The 13,552-nt window shown below is 37.7% G+C and overlaps 1 protein-coding gene across 2 annotated transcripts in view; it reads right to left on the reverse strand.

Moving 5' to 3' along the window:
- The window catches only part of slc6a9 (solute carrier family 6 member 9), a 53,843-nt gene that overhangs the window by 3,033 nt on the left and 37,258 nt on the right, over nt 1-13,552 (reverse strand). For both annotated transcript variants that reach the window (XM_046851397.1, XM_046851396.1), the window contains 10 exons: nt 13,343-13,474; nt 12,579-12,852; nt 9,870-10,002; nt 8,058-8,192; nt 7,854-7,957; nt 7,203-7,440; nt 6,909-7,043; nt 4,633-4,732; nt 4,444-4,544; nt 4,145-4,315 (listed from right to left, as the gene is read on the reverse strand). In XM_046851397.1, coding sequence (XP_046707353.1) covers nt 4,145-4,315; nt 4,444-4,544; nt 4,633-4,732; nt 6,909-7,043; nt 7,203-7,440; nt 7,854-7,957; nt 8,058-8,192; nt 9,870-10,002; nt 12,579-12,852; nt 13,343-13,474 — 1,523 coding nt within the window. The remainder of the gene's footprint in view (nt 1-4,144; nt 4,316-4,443; nt 4,545-4,632; nt 4,733-6,908; nt 7,044-7,202; nt 7,441-7,853; nt 7,958-8,057; nt 8,193-9,869; nt 10,003-12,578; nt 12,853-13,342; nt 13,475-13,552) is intronic.

The following is a 13,552-nucleotide window of genomic DNA, read 5'->3' on the forward strand; positions in this document are numbered from 1 at the left end:
TAAGGCTTGTGCCTGAACATGGTCCTTAATATAGTCCATGCTGGTGATAAGGTTTCAAAGCCAGTCCTACATGCCTTCTTTCTTACTGCACTGGCATGAAACAAAGTATGAACCCTCCAAAAAGCACACATGCTTTTCAGCAGTGGTCGCTCAGTGGTTTAAGGCTTGTGCCTCATCTACACATGCTTCCCAGTCTGATCTCTTTCATGGTTCAGTGGGTTAAGGCTGGTGCCTTGCTGATTGTGAGGATCAGGGTTTGAATCCTGCTTTCTGCCTGCTAGTTGTGATGTAGGTTATGTTCCTGCTTCCTAATCTTACTTACATCTATATTCGCTTCCTAAATCTTTCTTTAGCATTAAATTATTGTGTTGATGGTTTGAAAAGAATGACAGACCTGCTCTAATCAAGCTTCCCATCCTGTTTTTTCCTGATGGCTTAGTGGGTTAAGGCTGGTACTTTGCTAATGTTGGTGGTCAGGGTTCAAACATGAGGTAGGTTAAATTCCTGATTCCTACATCTTCATATTCTTGTTTTGATGGGTTAAAAAGAAAGATAGACCTGCTCTAAACAAGCTTTCCAGCTTGTCCTTCCTGATGGTTCAGTGGGTTAATGCTGGTGCCTTGGTAATGGTGTGAATCAGGGTTCGAATCCTGCTTTGTCCTTGCTATTAACGTTATGGGTTTGCTTCCTATGTCTGTCTTTAGCATTATATTCTTGTGTTGATGGTTTGAAAGAAAAGATAGACCTGCTCTAAACAATCGTCGCAGCCGGTCCTTCCCGATGGTTCAGTGGGTTAAGACTGGTATTTCGCTGTTGGTGGGGTTCAGGGTTCGAATCCTGCTTTCTGTGTTTCTGTCTGGTCTGAATTTCTAGTTTTGAAGCATGAAACGAAGGATAAACCCCCAAAAAAAAAGAAGGTGTGTTGTGGGACTTGATGGCTTTGTGGTAAAAGCCTTGCCTCTGAGTTCAGAGGTTGCAGGTTCAATTCTGGCTTCTCCCTGCACTGGGTAAGCTGTGTGGAAAGTACTCTGTGGTGAGCAATGGAGTGGTTGACTGTAAACAAAGGCTGTGAAGACCTGCTGCTTCACAGCCTCAGAAAAAGTGGGGGTGATAGGTTTTTGGCAGAAATTTTCCCTATAGATGCAAAACTAAGTCGATACTTTTTAGGACGTTTTTGCTTTATAACCCCCTGTTTTCAGCTTCTCAGACGCTGGGGGGGCAGATGCCCGGATATTGCCCCCCTGTTTCAGGATACGCCCTCCGAAACCGTCCACATCCAACCTTCCACGCAGCCATTCCTGACACCTTCCTTACTACGGCCACCGGAACCTTCCACGCTCTTAACTTTGAGCCCTGGCCGGGGTTTGAACCGGCAACCTCTCAACCCAGAGGTAAAGCTCTTCCAATTGAGCCACAGGATCTCCTTCAAGAACCTGATTTTTAGGACCTTTTATAGTTCTTTATTAAAACTTTTTAAACACTTTAAAGTAAAGCTAAGCAGTAGGAATCAAACCGGGTGAGTCAGATAGCAGAGACCGCATCACTAACCACTACACTACCATAGGGGTGGCAAACAAGGCTTTGCTTATAGGACTCTTGGTTTTTCTATAGTTAAGAGACCACTGTTTTCTCTTAGATCATGATTTTAGAGGGTCAAAATTTCTCCTTCCTGTTCGTTCTCTCAGTAACTCGAAGTCTATGAGAAGTGACTCAGGTACAAGAACCACATCTCCAACACCTGCACCACTGTTATATCATGATTTGCCAGCAACCAATTTTAATGATCTTTCATTGTTCTGTTTTTAAAAACTTCTTATAATGTTCAATATGAAACTAAAGGTAAGAATCGAACCAGGGAAGTCTTTTATCATAGATCACTAATGGTATTACTTCAAAACTCAAAACTTTGTTAGACATGTAAATAAGCAGGAAAGACAGAGACAAAGACAAAGAGACACAGACACAGCTTTAGAAAGAGTGAGAAACAAATAGAGAGACAAATAGAGAGAGACATATCCAGTGAGACAGAGACATTTACTAAAAGAGACACAGAGACAATTAGATAGAGAAAATAGAGAGACAAAGATAGCGAGATATAGCCACTTACTGTTGGAAGTGTTTATCCTGAGCGACTCTTAATGATCTCATTTACTAAATGAGCAGTAGTGAGTTAAGGGCTTGCTCAGGTGCCCAAAACTGGCAGCTTGGAGGTGTTAAACATGTATCATATGTACAGCATGTGATATATATGTAAGCATATGTACAGTGATTAAATATAAAGGCTATAACAGGGCAGAGATGTGTGGACATCATTAAAATCCTTAGCTATGTTTCCACACGGACAGTTATTGAGGTGATACCGGAGAGACTGCACCTCTTCAAGTCAAGTCAGGAAGCTTATATATATAAAATTATAGACATTTTACAGATTTGAATGATGTTTTATTTTTATCTGTACGATCAATAAAGACAGTAATTTAAGTTTGTGTCGCCATTATGAGGGAAAACCCCACAAAACGCCACCCAGAGGGTAAATTGTGAGAATCATGGTGGATTTTGGTGTTTGATTTGAGACTCAAAAATAAAACAAAAGTTTAAAAATATTTTTATCTGGAGTTAATTTATTTATTTTATATGTAAGTAAAGAAAGGAAAAACATTTCGTGCCGTTTAAAATAATTTTAATTTTGACGGCTAAATATATATATATTAATAAAAATTACAGAAGGCAGTAAGAAGTTTGGGGTTAATGTGGATGAGACAGAGGGAGTCAGTGATTAAACATGACTGAGAACAGACACATTTATGATCATCATCATCTTTTCTCTGCTTGTGTTCTATATGTGGATCTTCAGCCTGGGTACATTCATTAGGTAACAACATTTTTAATTGGTTTTGTATTCATATATATATATTTGGCTGTCAAAATTCAAATGATTGTAAACGGCACTAGATGTTATTAACGCTATCAATTCAGCGCGCATTTCTGTTTTTACCATTTTTATAAAAAGTATAAATACATAAATAAAGAACTAAATATAAAAGAGGCGAAATTAAAACCTCCAGCAAAACATACACTTATTCACGACGTCCCTTTTTTTACTTAGATATAAAATAAACAAATAAACTCCACCGAAAAATATTTTTAATCAGTAAACTTTTGTTTTATTTTTGCACAAAGTCTCAAATCAAACACCAAATCCGCCATGTTTTACACAATTAATCCTCTGGGTGGCGTTTTGTGGGTTTTTCCCTCATAATGGGGACACGAATTTAAATGACTGTGTTTACTGATCGTACAGATAAAAACAATACTTCATTTAAATCTGTAAAATGTCTATGATTATATATAAAAGCTTCTTGATTTGAAGAGGTGCACTTTCTCCGGTATCACCTCATTAACTGTCCGTGTGGAAACATAGCAAAGGCTCTTAATGATGTCCACACGTCTCTGCACTGTTATAGCCTTTATATTTAATCACTGTACATATGCTTACATACATATCACATGCTGTACATATGATACATGTTTATCTGCACTATTTGCACGATTGCTACTTTTTGCACTTCTGGTAGATGCCAAACTGCATTTCGTTGCTGTGTACCTGTACTATGCAATGACAGTGTTCTATCTATCTATCTATCTATCTATCTATCTATCTATCTATCTATCTATCTATCTATCTATCTATCTATCTATCTATCTATCTATCTATCTATCTCTCTGTCTGTCTGTCTGTCTGTCTGTCTGTCTGTCAAATATTAATATGATGTGAGGTCCAGTTAACAGCTTAAACAGGTAGAAGTAATAACTACTTTTTACTTAAGTACATGTGAGAGCCAAGACTTCTTTACTTTCACTTAAGTAAAAAGGTATAATCAGTACTTCAACTTCTACCCGAGTATTTTAAAACATGAGTATCTGTACTTCTACTTAAGTAAAAGATGTGTGTACTTTTGCCACCTCTGCCAGTATCACTGGACACCAGGCCTAAATACACTCTATCCAGATTCATTCACAGGTTTAGTCACAGCTACAGGCGTTTAAGTGTAGCCTAATTCTACCTACTGCCTTGTTTTTATAAAGCAGAACAACAGAGAGAAAACAAGAGACGCTTAGGCTTAATACCATCATACCGTCTCACCTCCAAAAATGTGGTTCCATCAGACATGGAGATCTTGAAAAGAGCGTAGACAGGAATGCAGATTACTGAGGACAGGGCCATGCAGAAACCGATGACCAGAGACCAGTCTGGGTACACGTAATCATTGTAGGTAATAGGTTTGTACTGGATCACTGTGAAGATCAGGATGAACTGGACACAAAGATGACGGGAGAGTGTTAATGCTAGTTGAGAACATAGTTAAACTATAGGAATTTTTTTTTTTACAAATGACACAAAAAAAAAGACTTTAAACATTTACTCCAAAATTCCACACTTACAGAGATAATGAGTGGAGAGATGAACCTCCAGCAGACCCTGAAGAACACAGGTGGAGGGAAACCCAGCATCATCTCCACATCCTTGAAGTAGTTTTTATGGCCTATCAGAGAGAAATAAAAACGCACTGAGCACCGCAGCCCTATCCACACAATCAGCAGATAAATAGGATGTCGAGGTGGATAACTTACCGTAAACATACATGATGCAGATGCACATGATGCACGAGATGATGACGAGAGAGAAGCTGGCAGCGTAGTTATCCATCAGCAGCAGCCAGTATATTCCCGCCTGCGACCACAAGAGGGCAATATAACATGAGGCACAGCATGGTTTACTGGCTTTTACAGTTTGTCTGCGTTGCTTTGAAGCATTTCTCAAGTCAAGTCAAGTTTATTTCTATAGCGCTTTTCACAACAAACATTGTCTCAAAGCAGCTTTACAGAATTTGCCCTGATGAGCAAGCCATGGCGATTTCTTAGATCAGAGATGAAAAGATTAAAACTACTTGTTCAACCTCCACATCATGCAGTCACTTGTAAAACCATTTCTCGCTGCTTTGAACAAATTGCGAATGCTTTGGTACCATTTTTGAATTGATTGTGTACAATTGAGTTTCTTACATAATCAACTGGTTATGTTGATCAAAATATATTATACTGGCTCTCACCTCAAAAGTTTTTCTAAATTGCTTTGGAGTGTTTTTTTTTTAAATCATCCTTAATATTTGCAAACCGGGTAAATGCTTTTCTCAAAACAATTTGTACAAACAGCATAACATTGGATTTCTTGCCTGTACCTTTCCCAAAATCCTTATTTATCTCTTAAAAGTAAGTATTTGTATCAATGAACATCATATTGCTATCAGAATGACAAGTCCTTTTGTCACTGTTCAAACAAGATATTCAAAATGTTTGGTCATGTTATCAGTGTGAGTGCACAGTTTCAGTATTTCCAGATATAAACTACAGTTTGGATTACAGTGATTGAAAATTCACCATTTTGCATTCAGTTGCATCACTTCATTGCATAACTCACTGAATGCAAACGGGTTAAACCAGTTGTCAGAATCCATCAAGCTTAAATTTCTATTTAACGCTTTTTCCCCCAAATGTTTCTTGAATTGATGAATTGTGCACATTGTGTATGATATCAAGATCAACCAATAATCAACTAGTTCTCTAAAACAGGTCAAAAGTGAATCTCGTGAACCTTCGATCGGCGACAGACAGAGCAATCCACAGAATTACAATTTCTGAAAATGGATGCACAACCAGGAAACGAACAGAGGCTATTACAGGAAGGTAAAATTGTGAATCAAATGCAATCATGTAAATGAATGTGTGCTGTTGAAATACATAGATGTCGCACAGGAGAAATTCAGCCTTGTGCATTTTCAATCCCTGTAATCCAAACTGTAGTTTATATCAGGAAATACTGAAACTGTGCACTCATACTGACACCCTGACCAAACAATTTGACTATTTTGTTTGTGAACGATGACAAAAGGATTTTCAGATGGCAATGATTTGTATATTGACACAAATACTTACTTATCAATGCTGATTCTAAGAAAAGCTTCAAAGCAACTGAGAAAAACTGTAAGACTATTCAGGTGAAACCAATATATTATATTTTGATCAACATGAAATCGTTAAGTGATAATGTCACAAAAAAAGCAGACAATTGTATAAAAATCTATTAAATGAATGTACCCAAACATTTGCGATTTGATCAAAGTTTTCACAAGTGACTTCATGATGTGTAAATAAATGTCTCGAAGCAACTGAGATAAAACTGTAACCCCCAAAACATCCAGGCATCAGTTCGTTGCATAAATCATTAATTGCAAAATGGTTAAACCAACTGTCATAATCTGTCAAGCTAATCTTCTTCACATTTCTATTTAACTTTTTTTTTATATTTATATTTTGAATTTATAAATTGTGGAGATGAATCTTGAATGGCACTAATTAAGGGGAGTGTACGGCATCAAGATCAACAAATTTCGTGAACCTTCAATTTGCAAGCATTAAGTATATAAACAGAGCAAAACTCAAAATGACTAATTCAAAAATGAATGAACAAATAGGAGATGAAAAAACACTAGTACAGTACGGAATCCTGTCCGGTCTCTTGCAATCAATATCTCACATACAGCAATGTGTAAATTGAAATTGATATCTTCTATACAGATTTTGACGATCTCATTTGTGAACAATGACAAAGGGACTTGCTATTCTGATGGCAATGATATGTTCAGTGACACAAATATTTACTTTTGAGAGATGAACTAGGCATTTTGAGAATAGAGCAGGCTTTTTGCCAGAAATCCATTGTGTGGTTTCTGTGTGAACAAATTGTTTTAGGAAATGCATTTACCGGTTTGCAAATATTAGGTGATTCGAGAAATGCTCTAAACAACCAAAACCCGCCCCTGTAATTATTAGGTGTGAGCACGACTCACCCGTGTGGTCAGTGGCACTCCCAAGAGAAACCCAAGGACGGCCACTCCGAGCGTGATGTAGGTTTTGTTGCGGATGATCCAGTCGGTGCCGATCTCGTCCACTACGGCTGTCACCAGCGTCTCCAGAAGACAGAACTGTCCAAACACACACACAAAATTAGATGGTACTGCACTCTTCATACATTCCTTGCTTATGAATTAACAGTACAAAAGTGCATTACTGAATTCTTCATTCTGATTTTCTGCGTTTTTTTTTTAAAGCGTGTTTGTTGAAACTACAGAAGCCAAGTTTACCTGTGTGCCGAGACCCAGCAGGATGAGCATGAAGAAGAAAAGCAGCGACCAGAGTGGTGAGATAGGCAGCAGCGTCAGGGCTTCTGGGTAGGCGACGAAGGCCAGGCCCGGGCCGTGATCAGCCACCTCGGACACGTCCACTCCCAGGTGCTGTGCCATGAAGCCCAGGATGGAGAAGATGACAAAGCCGGCGTACACGCTTGTTGCACAGTTCGTCACACTGATAATGATGCTGTCTCTGTTCAGCGAAATTTAAAAAGAAAGTGGATTTTATTCATGAGTTTGATTCATTTGATACACCTTAACCTAAAATTCAAATCATATGCATTCATATACATACAGTAAATGTGCTAGAAAATGTCTAATAATAATTATTTACTGTATATACAATTTTATTGTGATTGTGGTTTGTTTAATAAGATAAACATTCCCGATTATACTGTAAGCAATCGTTTATAGATTTTGCTGGACAAAAGCAAAATCTAAAACCAGGCAGGTAATATTTAATTGTATAAAAAACACCCAATATATCTAAATATGAATGTAAAGGGAATTATTTCACATCTTAATATTCGAGACAAAGGCCATTTCATTTCATATTCCTTTCATATTTTACAAAATGCTCTAAAATTTGAAGTCTTCAAGCTGTACCTGAAACAGTTGTTGTGAAATTTGTTATAGGAAGCCATGGTGATGAGTCCACCCCAGGCACAACCCAGAGAGTAGAAAATCTGAGAAGCAGCGTCACCCCACACCTACAGGACAACAAAACAGAAACTGTGTTATACCGGTACTGAATATAAACATTGCTGCTTCTCAATGTTAATCTGTGTTCCAGGTTGGTGGTGTGCTGACCTTGGCATCCAGAATCTTCTCCCACTGTGGAGTGAGGTAGTATTGGATTCCACTGATGGCACCATCTAACGTGATGCCTCGAATGAAGAGAATGGTCAGTACCACATAGGGGAAGGTTGCTGTGAAGTACACCACCTGAGAAACATCCAAAACATCAAAATTAGTACATTTACCCAATAAATGATTCTCTTCTCTATTTCAGCGGACAGATTGTGGCCTGGATAAAAAAGCAGCAAAGAATTCCAGCGGATTTCTCTAAGCATTTCGTACGGAAATGTAACAGAGTCTAGAGTCCATATGTCAGTCTTCCCATATTTTTGTTGATTTATTTTGATCATTGAACTTTGATATTTTTACTTCTCCTCTCTACAGTCTGATTAATCAACTGCATAGAAGTGTTTTCTTCATGTATTTATTTCAAGACAGACATACAGTAGAAGCCAAAAATAATAATGTGAGTCCATTTAATGTCAAACAGATGAGGATGGGTTGCCATTTAAGTCTGTTTTTTCTTAAGGTTCCTTCCTTATAAGGGGTTTCAGGGAGTTTTTCTTTGCCATCACTGGCTTTCCTCATTAGGGACATTTTTTTATGTATTTATGATGCTAAAATTTATATTTCTTTCTTTCGGCTTCTCCCGTTAGGGGTCGCCACAGCGGATCCTCCGCATTTTTGATTGGGCACATGTTTTTACGCTGGATGCCCTTCCTAACGCAACCCTCCTCATTTATCCGGGTTTGGGACCGGCACTAAGAGTGGCTGGGGTTGGTTCCCTGACCGGGGATCGAACCCGGGCCGCAGCCGTGAGAGCGCCGCATCCTAACCACTAGACCACCAGGGAACCTTCTAAAATGTATATTTGTAATTGATTTATCACTGTAACGCTTCTTTAGGACCATGTAGATAGTCAAAAGCACTATACAAATCAGTGGTGTAAAGTATTTGAGAAAATGCACTTTGTTACTGTACTTAAGTATTTTTTTGGGCTATTTTTCTTACTGAGTATCAAAGATTTAAGCAGCTTTTACTCTCTACTCAATTACATTTATGATTTAATATATGTACTTTTTACGCTACTCTATTTTAATTGACAGTTACATTTACCAACGTTTTATTATATTACATTGTGTTACCAATTACATGCACCTCTGTTGAAGATGTCATTAAGGTTCAACACTCCCCTACCTGCATCTGATGCCTGTAAGCGACTTTTTAGCACTGCAGTGCTTGTTTTTATTTCCATATTTATTAATAAAAATATTGTCCCTCTCTGAGACTGAGAGGTGCATCCAATCACAGTCAGCTCTAAATATTTGGTTTTATTTTATCTAAAATTATTTACTTAAATGTACTTGTCCATTGAATACCAATAGTTCTTTTACTTTGTGATATGATATCTTAAATTATATTTGTTAATTGAAGGTACCTTTTTGAAAGGCTGCTTTACTACTTTGTCTTTTTTGTTTTTGACCGACTTGTTTAATCTTTGTTTCAATCTGACGTGTTAAAGACGCTGTTGATCTGGTTAATGCTGTGTAGAAAACCTCATGTGTCTTGGTGTCTTGGTGCAGTATGACACAAAGCCACCACTTCACATGACCTATATACACCCTACATAACCATGAACTCATCATTAATGGTTAGGATATCTGTTGTCACCATTATGTCAATTTTAACCAATATTTCAAAAAAATCTTTGTAACTGAAAGAAAGTTTGGTTTCTTAATGTTTAGCATAACACAAAAATTGCAGTCATTTAAAATTTGCTTCAGTTTTATGTAGGGAGAACAGATGGAGAACAGTCTGGCTCACCTTGCCAGAGGACTTCACCCCACGGATAAGGCAAAGGAACACCACCACCCAAGAGACAGCCAGGCAGCCCAGGATGGGGAGACGCACTTCGCCAAAGTCCCCTATGCCGTCTGATATGTTCAGAACATAGTTCCTGAAAGGACATGACAAATTAATAATGAGTGTACATATTTCTGTGAAGCTGTTTTGTAAATTGTATAAACGCGTAATACGCGATTATCAATGTACTGTAGATTTTATTTTCCACTGTAACATTATATTTTAAATTATTCATTATTTTCATCAGTTATAATTAACAAAAACAAAAACATTTCTAGAAACATTTATTGGGAATCTTCCTAATGGAAGATTTCCTCGACTGGTTTCCTCGACTGGTACCACCTTCTCTCAGAATGAGAGGTAAGTATACTTCAAGGCTCTTCTCTGTTCTGGCACCGAGGTGGTGGAATGAACTTCCCCTAGATGTCTGTACAGCGGAGTCCCTGACTATCTTCAAGTGACGATTGAAGACCTACCTCTTCCTGAAACACTTAAATTAGCACTTTCCAAGTTTGCTTTGTAGAATTCAAGAGTTATATTTATATTAAGTTTGTAATCTTGACTTAAAGCACTTTTGTACGTCGCTCTGGATAAAGGCGTCTGCTAAATGTCGCAAATGTAAATGTAAATGTAAATGTAATGGCAGAGTCGGCTGACTAACATAAGGACATTAGCCTTATAAATGAATAGAGATCTAATTATTCAAAATTATATCATGGAGAGGTACATAGCAAATATATTAGTTTTAATAAATGTCATTTTGTATATATACGGCTTCTAAAAAACAGCATACTCCTTACATTAATACAAAAGCAAGGCGCACACCTAAACAACTAAGAAACTAAAATTATTATGGCCAATATATTGACTAAGAAGATATACGCTCTCCTGCCTAATCTTTTGCTGTAGGTTTCCATTTACTGATAAAGCACCAATCACTCTGGACTGTGGGTTTAGTACACAGAGAAAAACAATCCAATATTTTGAAACCACTCATCAATCCGAACAAACCCTGCTCTCACGATGCTGGGACAGAACAACAGCAACAGAAACGTCTTTCATGGTACAATAACAAACACAACCCGTGGAGCTAGGCACAACCCATCTACAGGATGATTTAACACACACACACACACACACACACACACACACACACCTCACTGTCAAAGCTTCCATTTTCCACACACTGACAGCAAAAAGTTGTATACAGAATGATTACACACATACACACATTCACGTGGGTACACACGTACACATGCAGAAGCATCCCGAAAAACATTATGCGCTGAACAAACGTATCTGTGAAGCCTAAATCCAAAACTTGCAGTGCATTTCCACAGCATAAGAAAACTGCAGAGACAGTACATTTCATACACTAATGAAAAACGCAATTTATCATAATAATTATGGTGGTTCATTCATTTTTGAGCACACTGCAAGTTTAATTGTTACATGCAGGGCTGTTTTGGAACGTTTTCGGTGCCTGAAGTGACATGGCAAAGAGAAAAAAAACAAGCCCCATCATCTGGCACTTCACTAATTTTATGTCCATTCTTACATCAGTGGAAAAATCATCGTGGATCATTGCGTTCCAGTGAGCTCGACTGGTTCATGGTTTTTATCAAATCAATTAAATATCAGAAAACTTTGCTGTTGTAATGACGTGATGCTGCAGATGCGAAGACATTTTATTTATCGTGTGTTTCATCTGTCCTTTCAGCTGACTGGTATCTTCTGCACCATGAGCATTGCAGATAGAAAGCTAAAGCAAAGATATAAATGAGCCAAAATAAAACATTTGGAATGTTAAAAACCTTTTTTGGAAAATAAACAAAGTGGACGTTTGTTTGTGGAGGTACTACAGTGGGGGAAATAATAATTTGATCCCCTGCTGGTTTTGTACATTTACCCCCTTACAAAGAAATGAACAGTCTAGAATTATTATGGTAGATTTATTTTAACGGAGAGAAACAGAAAATAAAATAAAAAAAAATGCAAATAAGACGCAAATAAATCCTGTCTTTTTAGTAAAGTACTCCTAATATCATCTCGCATTGTGTATAACAGACACCAGTCACAGAATCAACCTCTTCCATTCAAACCTCTCCACCACCATGGGCAAGACCAAAGAGCTTTCAAAGGAATTCAGGGACAAGATTAAAGACCTGCACAAGGATAAAATTGGCTACAAGACCATCATATTGTTGCCTCAGCCATATGTTTTTTAGTCATTGTCACACTGGAAGCCCCATCCCACCACCCATCTTCAGTGTTCTGGCTGAGGCCGGGAGGTTCTCATCCAAGATTCTACAGATTCTACAGTTGTCTTCCTGTACCCTCCTTAGCAAAGAAACAGTCCCAAAGCAGAATGTTTCCTTTGGATATTATGACTCTTTTTGTTAAAATAAACCTACCATAAAAATTCTAGACTGTTAATTTCTTTGTAAGGGGTAAACACAAAATCAGCAGGGGATCAAATAATTATTTCCCCCACTGTAACCAATATTTCTGTATTATATTTCTGGATGTTTTCAAGAATTCATCCATGGTATCAAGTGAGTTCTGCCAAAATAGCTTTGCAGGCATAAAATATTATAATGGATGATGTGAGAAAACAGTTCTAATACTGTGTATTATATAAAACTACAAACTCATTGGTGCTGTTCTAACCTCCAGTATTCCTCACTGGGACTCGTCCTCTTCGAGTGGCTGATCACCTCAGTAAGGCCTGACGCTACAGTAGCGGTGATATTAGCTAAGGTGCCGTTTGCTTGCGGTGTGCCCACTACGCCACTACAGTCAGGGGTGTTCCAGGGATTGTTGCAGTATGTCCATGGCAACAGATTGGTCATGGACATGAAAAAGTAGTAGATTGCGATGCAAATCACAACATTGTAATAGATGCCGATGTAAGTAGAGACCACCATCATTCCATAGCCGACACCTAAGAGGAAAAAAGTGCAAGAGCAGAATATAATTAAACCTGTTGACTTATGCTTTCATATCTGCTTTCATATTGCAACATTGAACATTTAACTTAAACTCCTCAAAATACTGTTTAGAAATATAAACAATATCAGGACCCTACTGATAGAAAATAGCACAGAACAAAGAGCAAATACGTGATGAATGGAAAAATTATCATTTTGCTTCATTCATTCTTTATTGTCTAGACTTTTATTTTAACTTGGTCATGTTAAAGTGATCTATATGATCTGACTTTGTATGTTTAGCATTCCAACATTAAATACTTAGGTAGAAATCTTTTTCAAAATGTAGAATTTATGACCAAACAGATCCTAAACATTAGACACGGGGTCTTGGTTAAAAGAAATGTCAAAATTTAGACTTTAAACCATGGGCCCAAAAATCAATCATTACTAAGTGACGTCTGGTTCTATATCTGACCTAAATGGTGCTATCTGGAGGTTTACCTTTGAACATGGGGCTGACCTTCCACACTCCCAGGCAGCCAAGTGATGTGAACTGACCAAAGGAGAGCTCCAAGAAAAACAGTGGGATGCCACAAAACACCAGCATGATAAAGTACGGGAACATGAAGGCGCCTAAGAAACACAACACACAGTAGTAAATCCCTTATTTATATTGTGATGTTTCATTGTTAAATAACAACTGAATTATAT

This window comes from Silurus meridionalis, chromosome 6 (assembly GCF_014805685.1).
Source record: "Silurus meridionalis isolate SWU-2019-XX chromosome 6, ASM1480568v1, whole genome shotgun sequence".
NCBI lineage: Eukaryota > Metazoa > Chordata > Actinopteri > Siluriformes > Siluridae > Silurus > Silurus meridionalis.